Consider the following 16107-nt stretch of genomic DNA (forward strand, 5'->3'; position numbering starts at 1 on the left):
TGTACTTCCAAGCAAACAAAAAAAAACGTTTGTGTACTTCCTCACTCACAGCAAAAAAACACTTCAGAAATTTGTCCAGCTTTGGTGCATCACTGCTGTGTTGACAACAACAATCCAACACAAACTTTAAATACGAGTCCAAAAATAATTCTGACAATGTCGTCCGCAATGCCGTGCACCACCTTTGTGTAAAAAAAGACTGTGTACTTCCTCAGTGCAGTGAAAAAAAAAAAATTCACATCAGAAATTAGTCCAGCTTTTCATTCTAACTTCCTCCTAACAGCTCTTCATGCCTCCAGATGGCTTACAGCAAAGGGGATTTGTTTTGTGTGTATGCATACACACCATGCAATGGTACTGTTTCTGTGTAGGCTCTCAGTTGTCCAGGTGGTTTCCATAGTAGAGAAGCTTGAATCTTCGACTGGACTGGGTTGCTTGACGCGAGGACGTTTCGCTTCAAATCACAGAAGCTTCCTCAGCTAAAATTCTTGCTCATGTAGTTTGACTTCTGTCTTGACTCTTGTAGAAAAGAATAAACAGAAGCCACAAAAGCTGGAGTTTTAAACCTAACCAGACCCCTCCTACCGAGAGGCAGACTGCTATAGGCTAGTGACTAAACAATAGCTCTAATTAGCACCTACTGTGCTCTAGTTAGCACCCTCCTAATGACAGGGCAGCTGTCCCTCCTAATGATGGGACGGACCCTCTCCTGATGGCTACCTTGACGACTCTCCTGATAACGTGAATGACTCATTACCATGAACAAAAGACTGAAACTGCTTTGACCTGAGTACCCCATTGTAAACAGGGGACAAAGCGTGTCTCAGACCCCCTCCCCGGTTAAGGCTGGGTTTCAACTGTTTCACATAGAATGGTTTGAGAGAGGGGTCAAGGAGGCATTCTAACAGAGAGCTAACAGGGCTCTGGTGAAACAAGAAGTCCTTTGGATCAAATGGAGGAGGTGATGGCTTTTAACCCAATGGATGTGAAGGCAGGTCCTCAGACCTCGATCATCTGGGATTTCCCAGTTGTTGGACCACCAAAGATCTGTCAAGAACCATGTGTTGGTTGGTGCAGTGAGATTCCCTCAGATTATTTTTTGTGCCAATAATACAGACAGTCCAGCATCACAAAACAGCAATAGCAGACCATTGTAAGAATCTTTGAAAGTGACATGGAGGGGAAAAAACAATTTTATTTCAGAAATTACTGAACAAAATGGCAATTAGGAATGAAGAAGACATATGTGAAGTCACTGAACTTTTTCATTGTTAGTTTTCATGTGCAATTATCTTCACCACCAAAACCATCAGTTAAGAAGGAAATTAATAAGCCTCTACTTCATCAATAGGAATACTATTAATACTTTATATTCACTCATCTTCAACTGCTTATCCAAGATCGCATCACAGGGGACTGGAGCTTATCCCAGCAGTAATATGGCATGAGGCAGGGTACACCCTGGACAGGATGCCAGTCTGTCGCAGGGCTACATATAGACAAACAAACACATTCATACCTGCACGGACAATTTACAGTTTCCAATCCACCTAGCCTGGATGTCTTTGGATGTGGGATGAAGCCGGAGCACAAAGAGAGAACCCATGCGAACACGGGGAGAACATGCAAACTCCACAAAGAAAGGCCACAGGTGGGAATTGATCCCATGACCTCCTTGCTGTGAGGCAACAGTGCTAACCACTAAGCCACCGCGCTGCCAATATACTAACACCTGCCGAATGCTTTACATTTTTAGAAATTGCTACACTTCCTGACATGAAAGAATTCTTCTAAAATGTAGCCACAAACTCACATTAAGCATAAAACCCATAATTTCCCCAAGATATCAAATTTGTCAAGTAAGACTTTGTGAAATTGGCAATAATCAGAAAAAGTTGTTTCAGCATAACTTTTAACTTGGCACCTTCAAAATAGTTCAAGGGGAACGAACACCCCTAAATCTCATTTTGCACTGCTTTGCCATGCCATAGTCATGTCCACTGTAAAAAAAAAAAAAAAGGCAGCCGGGTTTTGGCGGGTGGGAGTTGGTTGGTGAAAGAGTATTTTGAGTTACAAAAATGTAATTACAAAGGACTGCCCCTTTAAAAAATAATACATTTCAATAATTTCATATGCCAATAATAACTAACAAAACAAAATACAAATTTACCCAAGCTTATTTTAAAATGTGCAAACATTTCTACAATTCATCAGCCACCAAGGCCAAATTTAAAATAAATTCAGTTCTGTGCAACAGCATCAGTATTATAGTATCATCAGTAGTGTGTTGTTAACAAATGCACTGTGATGCGTAATCACACAGTAACTGCAGCAAAGTTAATCTGTTGTCCATCAAGCGTCACGGCTGTACAGTCCACATCCACCAGTACCACACCCGGGATCAATGCTCCTCACACTACAGTAGATGAGGATCCACCAGACACAGTGCTGCTCATCATGCTGGTCACCTGGGATGAAGAGCCATCAGCCTCCATCACATCTGGTCCAATCAGGCCCTGGAGGGCATGACAACCAACTTTAACTGAAATACAGGTGTCTTACTGTGATGGCAACGACCTATATTCTTTTCTGTTTAACCTAAAAAGCCTGGTCAAGTATGTTCACTGTTGTGATTTGATACACACACACACACACACATATATATATATATGCCTTAACAGATGACTCCATCTGTTAAGGCATCTTTCACTGGATTTGTCAAAGTCAGAAAGCCTCTGTCAAGACAATCATTGGTTCTGTGTGCATCAAAATACACACATCAGTCTGTTCTAAGCAGAGTTATAAACCAGATTTAAAAATGTGTTATTCAATAAAAATAGATTAGACCCTTTGTCTTTTTATGGCGCAGTAATCACTGAGTTTACTGTCAATTTGTGCGATTTAATATGCAGTCTGGCTCACACCGTGAGTATGAAATTTCATTGGCACCACTCCTCATCAAAGTTGCTCATCTCTGTCGGAGTGGATTAGAGTCTATCAGCTCTGATTTGTGATTCATCATAATCAGCTGAGGAGAAAAATGGAACTTTTGAGGTGTAATGGAACATTTGAACTGTGGAGAAGAAGCTATACAGTAATGAGTACTTGCTGCTGCCTTTTTTATTATTATTGCACAAGTGTCTTCTGTGGTTGTTCTCTCTCACTGGGTCCGTTTGGGTCCACTGCCTTCTGCGTTTGGTCAAATTATGCTTGCATCTCATCTAATTATCCTTGGATCCATTTTCAACCAGGTCCTGTTATCTTGGGATACCTCTCAAGACTGGGATCTTTTTAAGAACTGTGGATTTCAGGGAGGCTTTCCAACTGCTATGCAGAAACACTTTCATGTTTGCCTTTTCAGGTAACTTAGTGTGTGAAGCCTACACAAGGACAAGTGTCAATTTGAATTGAGCGCACAGTTTTGTACCTACCTGCTGGCGTAAGTTAAGGATAGAGTCTGCGATTATTCTGGCTGTTTTTTTCTGGTATCCACCTGATGTCACCATGAGTATGGGGATACCTCTTCGCCTTGCAGCTCTGAACACAATTTCATCTCTCGTTACAATGCCCTGAGAAAGAAAGCAGAAAGAGAAGCTGATCTGTCAGTTTTTCTTCAGGCTCAGATAGTAATAGAAATTTGTCTGAATCCTGTCAGGCTGCTGGGTAACCGTTATATCTACTCTGTGTGTCAGGGAAGAATGGAAGTGTTCCTTCTCAAATCTCACTACTCCAGCGATAAAAAGTAAAATAAAAACTAAAAGCAAATCTCTGGGAGTGACAGCGGCAACAGCTTGTGTCTAAAACGTCATTATTATTATGGAGCGACTTGTTTGACAAGGAGTAATTATTACACAAGTCACAACTTTAAATAACTTATAAACTGCACTTATCAAGAAATGTGAAGGACTATTTATCAGACAAAATCACAAATTAAGTTTGGAACAAATAACAGTGTCCCATTTAGTGAAGTCCCTGAACATTCACCGTATATGCTCCAATTAGAACCCCAATTCCAGTAAAGCTGAGACACTGTGTAAAATGTAAATATAAACAGAATACAATAATTTACAAATCCTCTTCAACCTATATTCAACTGAATACACCACAAAGACAAGATATTTAATGTTCAAAATGATACTCTTTTTGTGCAAATATTTGCTCATTTTGAAATGGATGCCTGCAACACATTTCAAAAAAGCTGGGACAGGGGCAACAAAAGACTGGAAAAGTTGATGAATACTTAAAGAACACCTGTTTGGAACATTCCACAGGTGAACAGGTTAATTGGAAACAAGTGAGTGTCATGATTGGATATAAAAGGAGCCTCCCCAAAAGGCTGAGCCATTCACAAGCAAAAATGGGGCGAGGATCACCACTTTGTGAACAACTGCGTGAAAAAATGCTCCAACAGTTTAAGAACAATGTTTCTCAATGTTCAATTGCAAGGAATTTGGGGATTCCATCATCTACAGTCCATAATATAATAAAGAAGATTCAGAGAATCTGGAGAAGTTTCTACACGTAAGCAGCAAGGCCGAAAACCAACATTGAATGCCCTTGAGCTTCAGTCCCTCAGGCGGCATTGCATTAGAAGTGACATCATTGTGTAAAGGATCTTACCGCATGGGCTCAGGAACACTTCAGAAAACTATTGTCAGTTAACACAGTTCGTCACTACATCTACAAGTGCAAGTTAAAACTCTATCATGCAAAGCGAAAGCCATACATCAACATCCAGAAACGCCGCCGCCTTCTCTGGCCCCAAGCTTATTTGAAATGGACAGACGCAAAGTGGAAAAGTGTGCTGTGGTCTCATGAGTCCACATTTCAAATTGTTTTTGGAAATCATAGACGTCGTGTCCTCCGGACAAAAGAGGAAAAAGACCATCCAGATTGTTACCAGCGCAAAGTTCAAAAGCCAGCATGGGGGTGTGTTAGTGCCCATGACACGGGCAACTTACACATCTGTGATGGCACCATCAATGCTGACAGGTACATCCAGGTTTTGGAGCAACACATGCTGCCATCCAAGCAATGTCTTTTTTCAGGGATATCCCTGCTTATTTCAGCAAGACGATGGCAAGCCACATTCTGCACGTGTTACAACAGCGTGGCTTCGTAGTAAAAGAGTGCGGGTACTAGACTGGCCCGCCTGCAGTCCAGACCTGTCGCCCATTGAAAATGTGTGGAGCATTATGAAGCGCAAAATATGACAATGGAGACCCCAGACTGTTGAACAACTGAAGTTGTACATCAAGCAAGAATGGGAAAGAATTCCACCTAGGGTTGAGCCAGATACTCGTTTCAGACGAGTATCCAGTACGGATAAAGCATTTTTGCCGAGCACGACCATGATCCAAATGAAACTCATCAATGTTTCTGTGTAGGCTCTCAGTTGTCCAGGTGGTTTCCATAGTAGAGAAGCTTGGATCTTCGACTGGACTGGGTTGCTTGATGCGAGGATGTTTCGCTTCAAATTGCAGAAGCTTCCTCAGCTAAAATTCTTGCTCTGGTAGTCTGACTTCTGTCTGACCCTTGTTGAGAAGAACAAACAGAAGCCACAAAAGCTGGAGTTTTGAACCTAACCAGACGCCTCCTACTGAGATGCAGACTGCTACTGGCTAGTGATTAAACAATTGCTTTAATTAGCACCTATGTGCACTAGATAGCACCCTCCTAATGATAGGGTAGCTGTCCCTCCTAACGATGGGACTGACGCCTCTCCTGATGACGTGAATGACTCATTACCATGAACAAAAGACTGAAACTGCTTTGATCTGAATAACCCATTGTAAACAGAGGACAAAACGTGTCTCAGACCCCCTCCCCGGTTAAGGCTGGGTTTCAATTGTTTCACATAGAATGCCTCTTTCACCCCTCTCTCAAACCATTTCTTCTCTCTGGCTAAGATTTTAACTTCCTTGTCCTCAAATGTCTGGTGGAGATGAACTGCAGACTGAGGTCCACTGGCGCCCTCTCTGCGGTGCTGGTATAGCCTTTTGTGTAAAGGCTGCTTAGTCTCACCTATGTAGTGTTCGTTACAGTTTTCCTGACATCTGACAGAATACACTACAATGCTCTGTTTGTAACTAGGGATCCTGTCCTTAGGGTGTACTAATTTCTGTCTCAAGGTGTTAACAGGTTTAAAGAAAACTGGGATTTTGTGTTGTCTGAAGATCCCCTGTAGTTTTTCCCCTACTCCTGCTAAATAAGGGAGAGACACTCCTCTTCTTCTTGTCTCCGTCTCCTGTCTATCTGGTCTCTTTGTTCTCTGGGACTTCTGCACTTTATCCAGGGACCATCGTGGGTACCCACATACTGTGAGGGCTTTCCGGACAAGTTGTTGTTCTTTGGCCTTTCCCTCTGCAGTTGTGGGCACCTGTAGGGCTCTGTGTTGAAGAGTCCTGATCACCCCGAGCTTGTGTTCAATGGGGTGATTTGAGCCAAAGAGCAGATATTGGTCAGTGTGAGTGGGTTTTCTGTAAACCCGTCTGGAGCTGCCTGTTCTCTCCAATCGTAACATCACAGTCCAAGAAGGCTAAATGGTTGTTTCTGGCATCCTCACGTGTGAACTTGATATTGGAGTCCACCGAGTTGATGTGCTTTGTAAAGTCCTCAACCTCCTGTTGCTTGATTTTAACCCATGTGTCATCGACATATCTGAACCAGTGACTAGGAGGGATGCCAGTGAAAGATGTCAAGGCTCTCTTCTCCACTCGCTCCATGTACAGAGTGGCCACAATGGGGGATACCGGAGACCTCATCGCACAACCATGGATCTGCCTGTAGTAATTCCCTCTAAACAGGAAATACGTGGTGTTAAGACAGATCTCCAAGAGTTGGCAGTTGTGGTCTGGTGTGAGTTTGGTTCTTTCAAGTAGAGATACATCCTCCAGCAGTCTCTGCCTTACAGCTGAGACGGCCTCAGCAGTGGGGATGCAAGTGAACAACGATGTCACATCAAATGACACCACAGTTTCATCTGCCTCCAGCTGAAGGTCCTTGATGTTGGCTTCTGTTTGTTCTTCTCGACAAGGGTCAGACAGAAGTCAGACTACTAGAGCAAGAATTTTAGCTGAGGAAGCTGCGATTTGAAGCAAAATGTCCTTGCGTCAAGCAACCCAGTCCAGTCGAAGATTCAAGCTTCTCTACTATGAAAAATCTTCAATATCTGTGCTCGTGCTGAAGGAAAATCCTGATTAGCTAACTGACTGTCTTCACGTTCAGTGATTGGCCAGTCACACACAGTGCCCACCCCTCCCGACACAGACACGTCTGTCTGCAGCTTCTCACACACAGACACACAGGATCGCTCTCTCTGTGTTTAGCTTGATTCCAGCTCATGTTGCTGTGCTCCTTAATGTTTCTTCAATTCACCTCTGTTTTGGTTTGTATGGTATTTTTAATGTTACTTGGTGAACTTGTTTCTTAAAGTACAAGGTGCATTTGACAAGACAGAGCTGAAAACGGCTCATGTTGTGTTGCTCATTGACTCCACTCCAGTCAGGATTTTTTTTAACCATTTGTTTGCTGGCTGGTGATATAAAGTCAGTTGGAAAACGTTGCTTGTACTGAACGTGGTGCTTTTGAGAAGAATATATTGAACAAGGCTGACATATTATTTTCCTGTTTGCCATCACTGGATGTTTGTTGGGAAAGTGTAGTGACATGGACCCACAACAGGGGGCGCAAATGAACGGTCAATAGATGAGCCAAAAGGTAACAATTTAATGTTGTGAAACGTGCACAACGAACATACAGACAATCTCAGAATATAATTACAGTCACATTACAAAGGTGACGTGTGGGCAGGCTCGAGGATAGAAGACGTCTGTCCTGAGAAGAGCCGGAACCACACGATTTCCGCCCCCACAGAACCTGGTGAATACTGGAGCCGCCAAGTCCCGAATTCCCAGGTGATCACCGTCCCCGACTGTCGGATCTGGTACTGCTGGCGAAGAACAAAGACAGTCAAGTGTGGGTGTGTGTACACCCAGTAACAACAGCGGTGGGAATGCCACCTCCACCTCTCACTCAACACGTTGCAGCGGTCTCAGATGAAAAGGAGCGCCGTCTTGCACAGCCTCCGCAAAAACGACCGGTTCTCCTGCAAACACTCACAATAACAGATTTATAAATCTCACAAAAAGGCTGAGAGTATTACCTCCAATGAAGTATGATATCTCGGCGATGAGGTGGAGATGACGTCTGGTCTTTATGGAGTGCGATGATGAAGAATGTGTGACAGCTGTCAGGAATTAATGAGTGACAGCTGTCACTCCCGGCTGTGTCCGTGGCGGCAGCGCCCTCTCGTGCCGGAAGCCCGCACTTCAGGCAGGGCGCCCTTTGGTGGTGGGCCAGCAGTACATCCTCTTCTGGCGGCCCACACAACAATGTTTGCATGAATCACCAAGTTCACACAGATCATTAAAAAATAAACAGTCTTAGAATAACCTCTCTCTCTCCCTCTCCCTCAGTCACACACACACACACACACACACACACACACACACACACACACACACCTTAATCAAAACAAAATGCCAAGAACGTTAGGTAGTAAAAAATAAATAATTGAAAAAAAAAAAACAGTTTGATCATAAAATTAAAAATAATAATAATAATACAAAAAGCTGTGTTGATTATAATAACTCTTGTTCATGCATACTTAGTTTATAATTTCCTACTACATTGAATGTCAATTCTGAGGCTGTTGTGTTACTCATTCATACCCTTAAGAATATTCATGTTCTGAGTTGATAAAAAACTTGTTCTGTAAATAGTTCATTTACTATTGTGATCAAAAACATTGACTCAATTCTGAGGCTGCTCTGTAAATATTCATTCATACACTTAAGAACATTCATCTTCTGAGTTCATAAAACTTGTTCTGTAAATAGTTAATCTACTATTGTGATCAAAAACATTGATTTGAATCTCAATTTTGAGGCTGTTCTGTAAATAGTTTTCAAATAAATAATAAATATAGCAACTTCTGATCAATCCATATCAATTTCAGGCTGAAAATAATGTACAGATGTAAGCCCCACCCATTTCTGGTTAAACTATGCTCACTTCCGGTTTAGGCCCCGCCCACTCCAAGTACATATACAGATACAGATAAATTAGATGGTTGAACAGATACAGATACTGGTGTACTCGCTCATCCCTAATTCCACCTACAAAGCTTCAACAATTAGTGTCCCCAGTTCCCAAACGCTTATTGAGTGTTGTTAGAAGGAAAGGTGATGTAACACAGTGGTAAACATACCACTGTCCCAGTTTATTTGAAATGTGTTGCAGGCATCCATTTCAAAATGAGCAAATATTTGCAGAAAAACAATAATGTTTATCAGTTTGACCATTAAATATCTTGTCTTTGTGGTGTATTCAATTGAATAAAGGTTGAAGAGTATTTGCAAATCATTATATTCTGTTTTTATTTACATTTTACACAATGTCCCAACTTCATTGGAATTGGAGTTATACTATAGAAATGACAATTATACTGTAACATGTTAATAAAAAACATTAATGAAACAGTCAATTCAATTCAATTAATTGTGCAAAATCATATAATTGAATTATTTTACAGGAAGAAACCTCAAGCAGACCAGACACACTGGAGCGGCAATCCCTTTTGGTTATTTTTTTCAAGATAGGTCACCTCAGGTCTGGAGGTATGCCCTGGTGCCATGTGTCAGCGCATCCACTACACTACAGAGCCGTCTAAGCTCTTGGATGGCAACTACCCAGGCAGAAACCAGTCCAATCCCTCCTCCCAAAAGTAGCCATTCATCTGTTGCAGCCAGGTGAAATGTGGGCATCCTGTTGGTCATTTCCAGTAACTAGGGTTGTCAGCACAACACATGGCTGCAATATCATACCTGACATTCCCTAAAGCCCCTTTTACACAGGATGGCATCCCTTGTGCATCCTAAAAAATGGCCAGAATGCACAAGTTAGCAGAAAGGGTGAAAAACATGTTTCTGTGTAAATGCTTTAGTGTCCTTTGGTGGTGGTTGTTTCTGCTCTCTAAAATGCAATTTTGGGTCAATCTTTTAGCGTTCTATAAGTGAACTTCCTCTGTGCGACCATTGGCAACTTCCAGCTATCTTGGTGATCCTTATGCTTCGTCTGTGCATCTTTCGGTGATCATAGGCTCTCTCGTGTGCCTTCTTTTGAGCATGCTCAATAATTAAACGTGATCATAGCTTTCCCTGTGCTTCCAATGAGTGTCCCCTGAATAACCTCTGCATCCCCCCTGTCCCTCCCTTGAGTTTCAAATGGTGTCCTCGCACATTTGGTGGATGCACAAGGGAAGCAACTGTGTAGCAACTGTTCATTTTATACAATAGAATCCCAATGATAAGGATCTCCTAAAGAGAGTGACTACCAAACACACACAGTCATTGTTTCACCTCACCACCATATAGTAAGACAATGCACCAGTACCCTAAAGGGATGGTCTTTCAGTATCCTGCAAAGATAAATGCACACCAAACACCTGTGTTCAGGGATCTCATGACTCCATAAGCTCTTTCCAGGTGTCTCTTGATCTCAAAGGCTGAGGACCCAGAGTCATATAGTTGATATAAGTTAATTTCTCTAACAAATTTGACATTTTTACCACATGCAGGTATAAATAGAACAGAAGGCACAAACACCACTGATGAAATGCATAATAAGTGATAACAGGTAGATTGCAATTGATGCAACCAAATGTAATTCACTGTGTGCAGTGGTTGGATAGCATAACTAAATACATAACATCTTAAACATTAGAGTCCCAGAAAAAAAAAAAAAAAAAAAAAGAGAAAAGAAAAAACCTTAAGTGTGTCAATGCAGCTTCTCAGTCAATCAGGTAGAAGAAATTCAAAACATACTTCATGCCAGTTCGATCACCGAGTGGTCCCCAAGACATGCCATGAAAAGGTGCATCCCACCATGCTGCCCAATGGGAGCATGCAGGCCCTGTGGACATGACATCCAAGACACAAATGCCTACTTTCAACAACAACCAATCAAAAACTCCACAGATACCTGTATGGCGTCAGATCAGTGACAAAACCCCACTCGCATAAAAAATGCGTTCACACGTAGATATTAACTGCGTGCGCGCACAAATTATCTCTACGCGCGCATGCAAAGGTGGTGCGCGTGAGGACCAGTGCTCCCCCTGCCTGCTCGAACTTGATTTCTGCTTGCACAAAGTTTGTTTTTGCTCGCACGCAGAGAACTCGTGCTCGCTCTCTTGAAAATTATGGCATGGAGGAGGGAACCAGGTCAGCACTGGCTCTGCTGTGATTGGCCGTCTCTGGAGAGCGAGGTTTAATTGACAGCCCCCCTCTGACGCGGAAGTTAGTCGGAGATGACAGCGTTAAGTGATTATCACCTCGTTCTGCTTAAAACTTCACTCCAGTCATCATCTATCTCAGCGACAGATCTCTGAAGCTTCTGTACAACAATCATTTCTACATAAATTCAGCATTATTTCATAACAACACTAGTCTGCAGACTGACTCTGTATACCCAAACCGATCAAAGGGAATAATGTGATTAAGGAGACAATGGCGTCTCCTTAAAAAAATTAAAAGATTTATTTATGAATCAAATCCAAACAAAACAGGTCGTGTACAAAATCCTGAAATAGCTGTACATGTGAAAATACAAATACAAGAACATAAGGGGCTTACTGAATATTATTTACAAATAATAAAAGAAAAGAAAATATAGGGCAACCAAACATTTACAAATCAAATTTGTCTATAAAAGAAATTACTTTTAAAACATTATTGGATTCAATCGACAGAAACTTATAATTAAGTTTAAACTAATTTCTCCTATGAGTAATGTTTGGTTTTGTCTTAAAAAAAAAAAAAAAAAAAAAAAAACCCACAACATTTGTGTATTTAATGTTTGCTTAGTAAAATTGTATTATTAATACCAAAGTCACTGCAGTTAATATTCCAGAACTGATGTCTGTGATGTTTAGATCGCCGATCCAAATTCCTTCAGAGACAGTCCATTGTTGAAGGTTGCGCTATTTCACAAAAAATAAGAAAAAAAAGAAAAGATGGTCCAGCAGGTCTTCAGTTCCAGTCAGTTACTGACATCCATTTGGAATCTCTGTTTTAAAAACTCCTTAGTTGAATAAATCTTGTTCATAATTTTCAATTGGAGTTCTTTCATCTTTGGTGAGACTAGAAATAAATATTTACATCTAATCTTTTGTATTTCCTCCTTTCCAAAATCTTTAAGAATATAATCTCTTTTGGGTGAATTTTTGAGACAATTATTAATAACTGTAATGAGCATTTCAGGATTTTGTACAGGACTTGTTTTGTTTGGATTTGATTCATTAAAAAAAATAAATTATTATTATTTTTTTTTCATAAGGAGATGCCGTTGTCTCCTTCAGGGAGGTGATGGCATCATGGGTTGCACGTGATTTAAGAGGTTTTAATTTGTCATCTGATGGTTAATAATCACATTATTCCCTTTGATCGCTTTGGGTATACAGAGTCAGTCTGCAGATGCGCCGATGTCAGGAGGTAATTTTTAGGACTTTCTGTAATTTGTTATGAAATAATGCTGAATTTATGTGGAAATGATTGTTTTACAGAAGTTTCAGAGAGCTGTCGCTGAGACAGACGATGACTGGAGTGAAGTTTTAAGCAGAAACGAGGTGATAATCGCTTAACGCGTCATCTCAGACTGACTACCGCATCAGAGGAGGGCTGTCAATCAAACCTTGCTCTCCAGAGACAGCCAATCACAGCAGAGCCAGTGCAGACCTGGTTCCCTCCCCATAGTGCCATAAGGTTCAAGCGAGCGAGCAGGAATTCTCTGCGCACAAGCAGAAATAAACTTCGTGGAAGCAGAAATCAAGTTCGAGCAGGCGGGGGGAGCGCTGGTCCTCGCGCACACCACCTTTACGCACACGTCCAGAGATAATTTGTGCACGCAGAGTGAATATTTGCGCGCGCAGTTAATATCTACGTGTGAACGCATTTTTTACGCAAGTGGGGTTTTCTCACTGATCTGACGCCATATACCTGTGACTGCCCATAAAGGTGAGAGCTGGAAACACCTCCCAGTACGGTCATGCCCACCTGTGGTCAATGTCCTTGTATTGAGTCCAACAGTAGGGCACCGCCAGCTCCAGCACATGACCCATACTGACAAGACCCTCCCCCCCTTTTCAGTATTATCAACTCTTTAGTTTGGAGGTTTTTGTGCATTGTTTTCATGTATTTTTTACAACTGGCATTTATTCATTTATTACTGGAGTTTATTTTGTTCAGTACTTTGATTCCTGGTAAAGTGCTAGTTCGTAATTTTATTTGTAATAGCAATGAATGCGTCACACCAGAGTATAAGTCATAGGACCTCCCAACCCAGTGAGAGAAAAAACAAAAACAAAAAAAAACATGTGCCTTATTCTCCCAAAAGTATGGTACTTTGATAAAAAAAATCCATCAACAACTTTAACAAGCCAGCAACCCCCAAAAGTGTGGAACCCTGAACATCACCAGATTTCCTCCTTTGAGAGAACCTTGACCCATGAATTATACTGTCTCAGACAATGTTGGCTGTTGAACTTACAATGTTGTCTGACATTGACTATACTGTATATGCATGTGTTTGTGTCAGCAGCGTAACACATGCACAATGTTTGAAAGATCACGTATGATGTACAGTGAGGAAAATAAGTATTTGAACACCCTGCGGTTTTGCTAGTTTTCCCACTTAGAAATCATGGAGGGGTCTGAAATTTTCATCATAGGTGCATGTCCACTGTGAGAGACATAATCTAAAAAAAAAAAAAAATCCGGAAATCACTGTTGGAGTTATTCTGTAGATACACTGTTTTATTTTATCATGCTTTCATGTTTTGTGTTCTCTGCTCTGGTAGAATGTAGTTCTCTCTGCTCTGATAAAGTGTATTGTATTGTATTGTGTATTGTATTGTACTGATGTGATGGGTGAAGGTTACTTAAGATATGTGACATGACGTGTTTCTGCAAGTTGTGGTATCTCTGTGTGCACGCTAAGCTCTTTTTCAGGACATGTGAAGATGACCCAGGCAGGATGCAGCCGTAAGCGGAGCAGTGAGATAAAGAATAGAGAATTGAATGTTCCAACCACAGTGTGATTATTAGTCCTTGTGTCAGAAGAAGTGTGATGTCTTAAACACATCTTAATCGAGCCCAAGATTAAAAAGGTTCTGAACGTCCTGAATGTATTGTGCAATCAGCGGTTCTGCGGCAACAGCTCACGCGCTATCACTCTTCCCCTTAGGAGCTGTACTGCCCATGTATGTAGGGAAGTCCTAAATAAAAAGAGCGGGAGCGCAGGCCAGACTTTAGTATAGCTTTGGTGTACAGCCTGACTGCACTCCTCGCAAGCTTAAAATTGAATTCTATCTCTCACTTGTTTTATTGCCTGGTTGTCTCTTCCTCTTATCAAAGATACAGTATTCTAAACCCGACAATCACAATGTATGATTTTTTAAATAATTTATTTGTATGTTACTGCTGCAAATAAGTAGTTGAACACCTACAAACCAGCAAGAATTCTGGCTCACACAGACCTGTTAATTTTTCTTTAAGAAGCCCTCTTATTCTCTACTCTTTACCTGTATTAACTGCACCTGTTTGAACTTGTTACCTGTATAAAAGACACCTGTTCACACACTCAATCAATCACACTCCAACATGTCCACCATAGCCAAGACCAAAGAGCTGTCTAAGGACACCAGGGACAAAACTGTAGAGCTGCACAAGGCTGGGATGGACTACAGGACAACAGGCAAACAGGTTGGTAGAAGACAACAACTGTTATGATTATTTATTAGAAAGTGGAAGAAACACAAGATGACTGTCAATCTCCCTCAGTCTGGGATTCTATGCAAGATCTCACTTTGTGGGGTAAGGATGATTCTGAGAAAGCTCAGAACTACACAGAAGGACCTGGTCAATGACCTGAAGAGAGCTGGGACCACAGTCACAAAGATTACATTAGTAACACATGATGCTGTCATGGTTTAAAATCCTGCAGGGCAGCAAGGTCCCCCTGCTCAAGCCAGCACATGTCCAGACCCGTTTAAAGTTCACCAGTGACCATCTGGATGATCCAGAGGAGGCATGGGAGAAGGTCATGTGGTCAGATGAGACCAGGATAAAGCTCTTTGGAATCAACTCCACTTACCATATTTAGAGGATGAGAACAACCCCAAGAAAACCATCCCAACCGTGAAGCATGGGGGTGGAAACATCATACTCTGGGGTTGCTCTTCTGCAAAGGGGACAGGATGACTGCACCGTATTGAAAGGAGGATGGATGGGGTCATGTATTGTGAGATTTTGGCAAACAACTTCCTTCCCTCAGTAAGAGCATTGAAGACGGGTCATGGCTGGGTCTTCCAGCATGACAATGACCCCAAACACACAGCCAGGGCAACTAAGGAGGGGCTCCGTAAGAAGCATTTCAAGGTCCTGGAGAGGCCTGGCCAGTCTCCAGACCTGAACTCAATAGAAAATCTTTGGAGGGAGCTGAAACTCCAAACCTGAAAGATCTAGAAAAGATCTGTATGGAGGAGTGGCCCAAAATCCCTGCTGCAGTGTGTGCAAACCTGGTGAAAAACTACAGGAAACGTTTGACCTCTGTAATTGCAAACAAAGGCTATATGAGGCCTGTTAGAAAACTATCCAACCTTTTTATTTTTTGCAAAAACTATATGGATTTGAATCATGTGCACTTGCATCAGCTAAGCTTGAACCTTCGTGCGGATGCGTGAGTTTTTTCACGCCTGTCGGTTGCGTCATTCGCCTGTGAGCAGGCTTTGAGTGATCAATGGTCCACCCTCCTCGTCGGAATTTCATTGCGAGGAAAATGTCTGAACGATTTGGAGCTTTGCTGTATTGTCTGACTACCAGAGAAATGGCAGAAGATGTGCACATAGCACTTTTTCGCCACATTCCACTGTTACGGGAGTTTTTGTCATGAAAAGACATGCGGAGGAATTCGCGCGTCGGGACGGAGCCGTTAATGGCGCGGGACAAAAAGCAATGCCGTGATGAAGCCTCACAGGACATGTTGTGG

The 16107-nt window shown here is 41.9% G+C and overlaps 1 protein-coding gene across 1 annotated transcript in view; it reads right to left on the minus strand.

The window, feature by feature from the left end:
- Positions 1–2169: 2169 nt before the first annotated feature.
- Positions 2170–16107, minus strand: part of hdac11 (histone deacetylase 11) — a 193110-nt gene continuing 179172 nt past the window's right edge. Inside the window, exons 11-12 of the mRNA XM_034167370.1 lie at positions 3432–3569; positions 2170–2516 (exon numbers count right to left, since the gene is read on the minus strand). Of these exons, the coding sequence (XP_034023261.1) occupies positions 2412–2516; positions 3432–3569 (243 nt within the window). The 3' untranslated portion in view covers positions 2170–2411. The remainder of the gene's footprint in view (positions 2517–3431; positions 3570–16107) is intronic.

This window comes from Thalassophryne amazonica, chromosome 3 (genome assembly GCF_902500255.1).
Source record: "Thalassophryne amazonica chromosome 3, fThaAma1.1, whole genome shotgun sequence".
NCBI classification, from domain to species: domain Eukaryota; kingdom Metazoa; phylum Chordata; class Actinopteri; order Batrachoidiformes; family Batrachoididae; genus Thalassophryne; species Thalassophryne amazonica.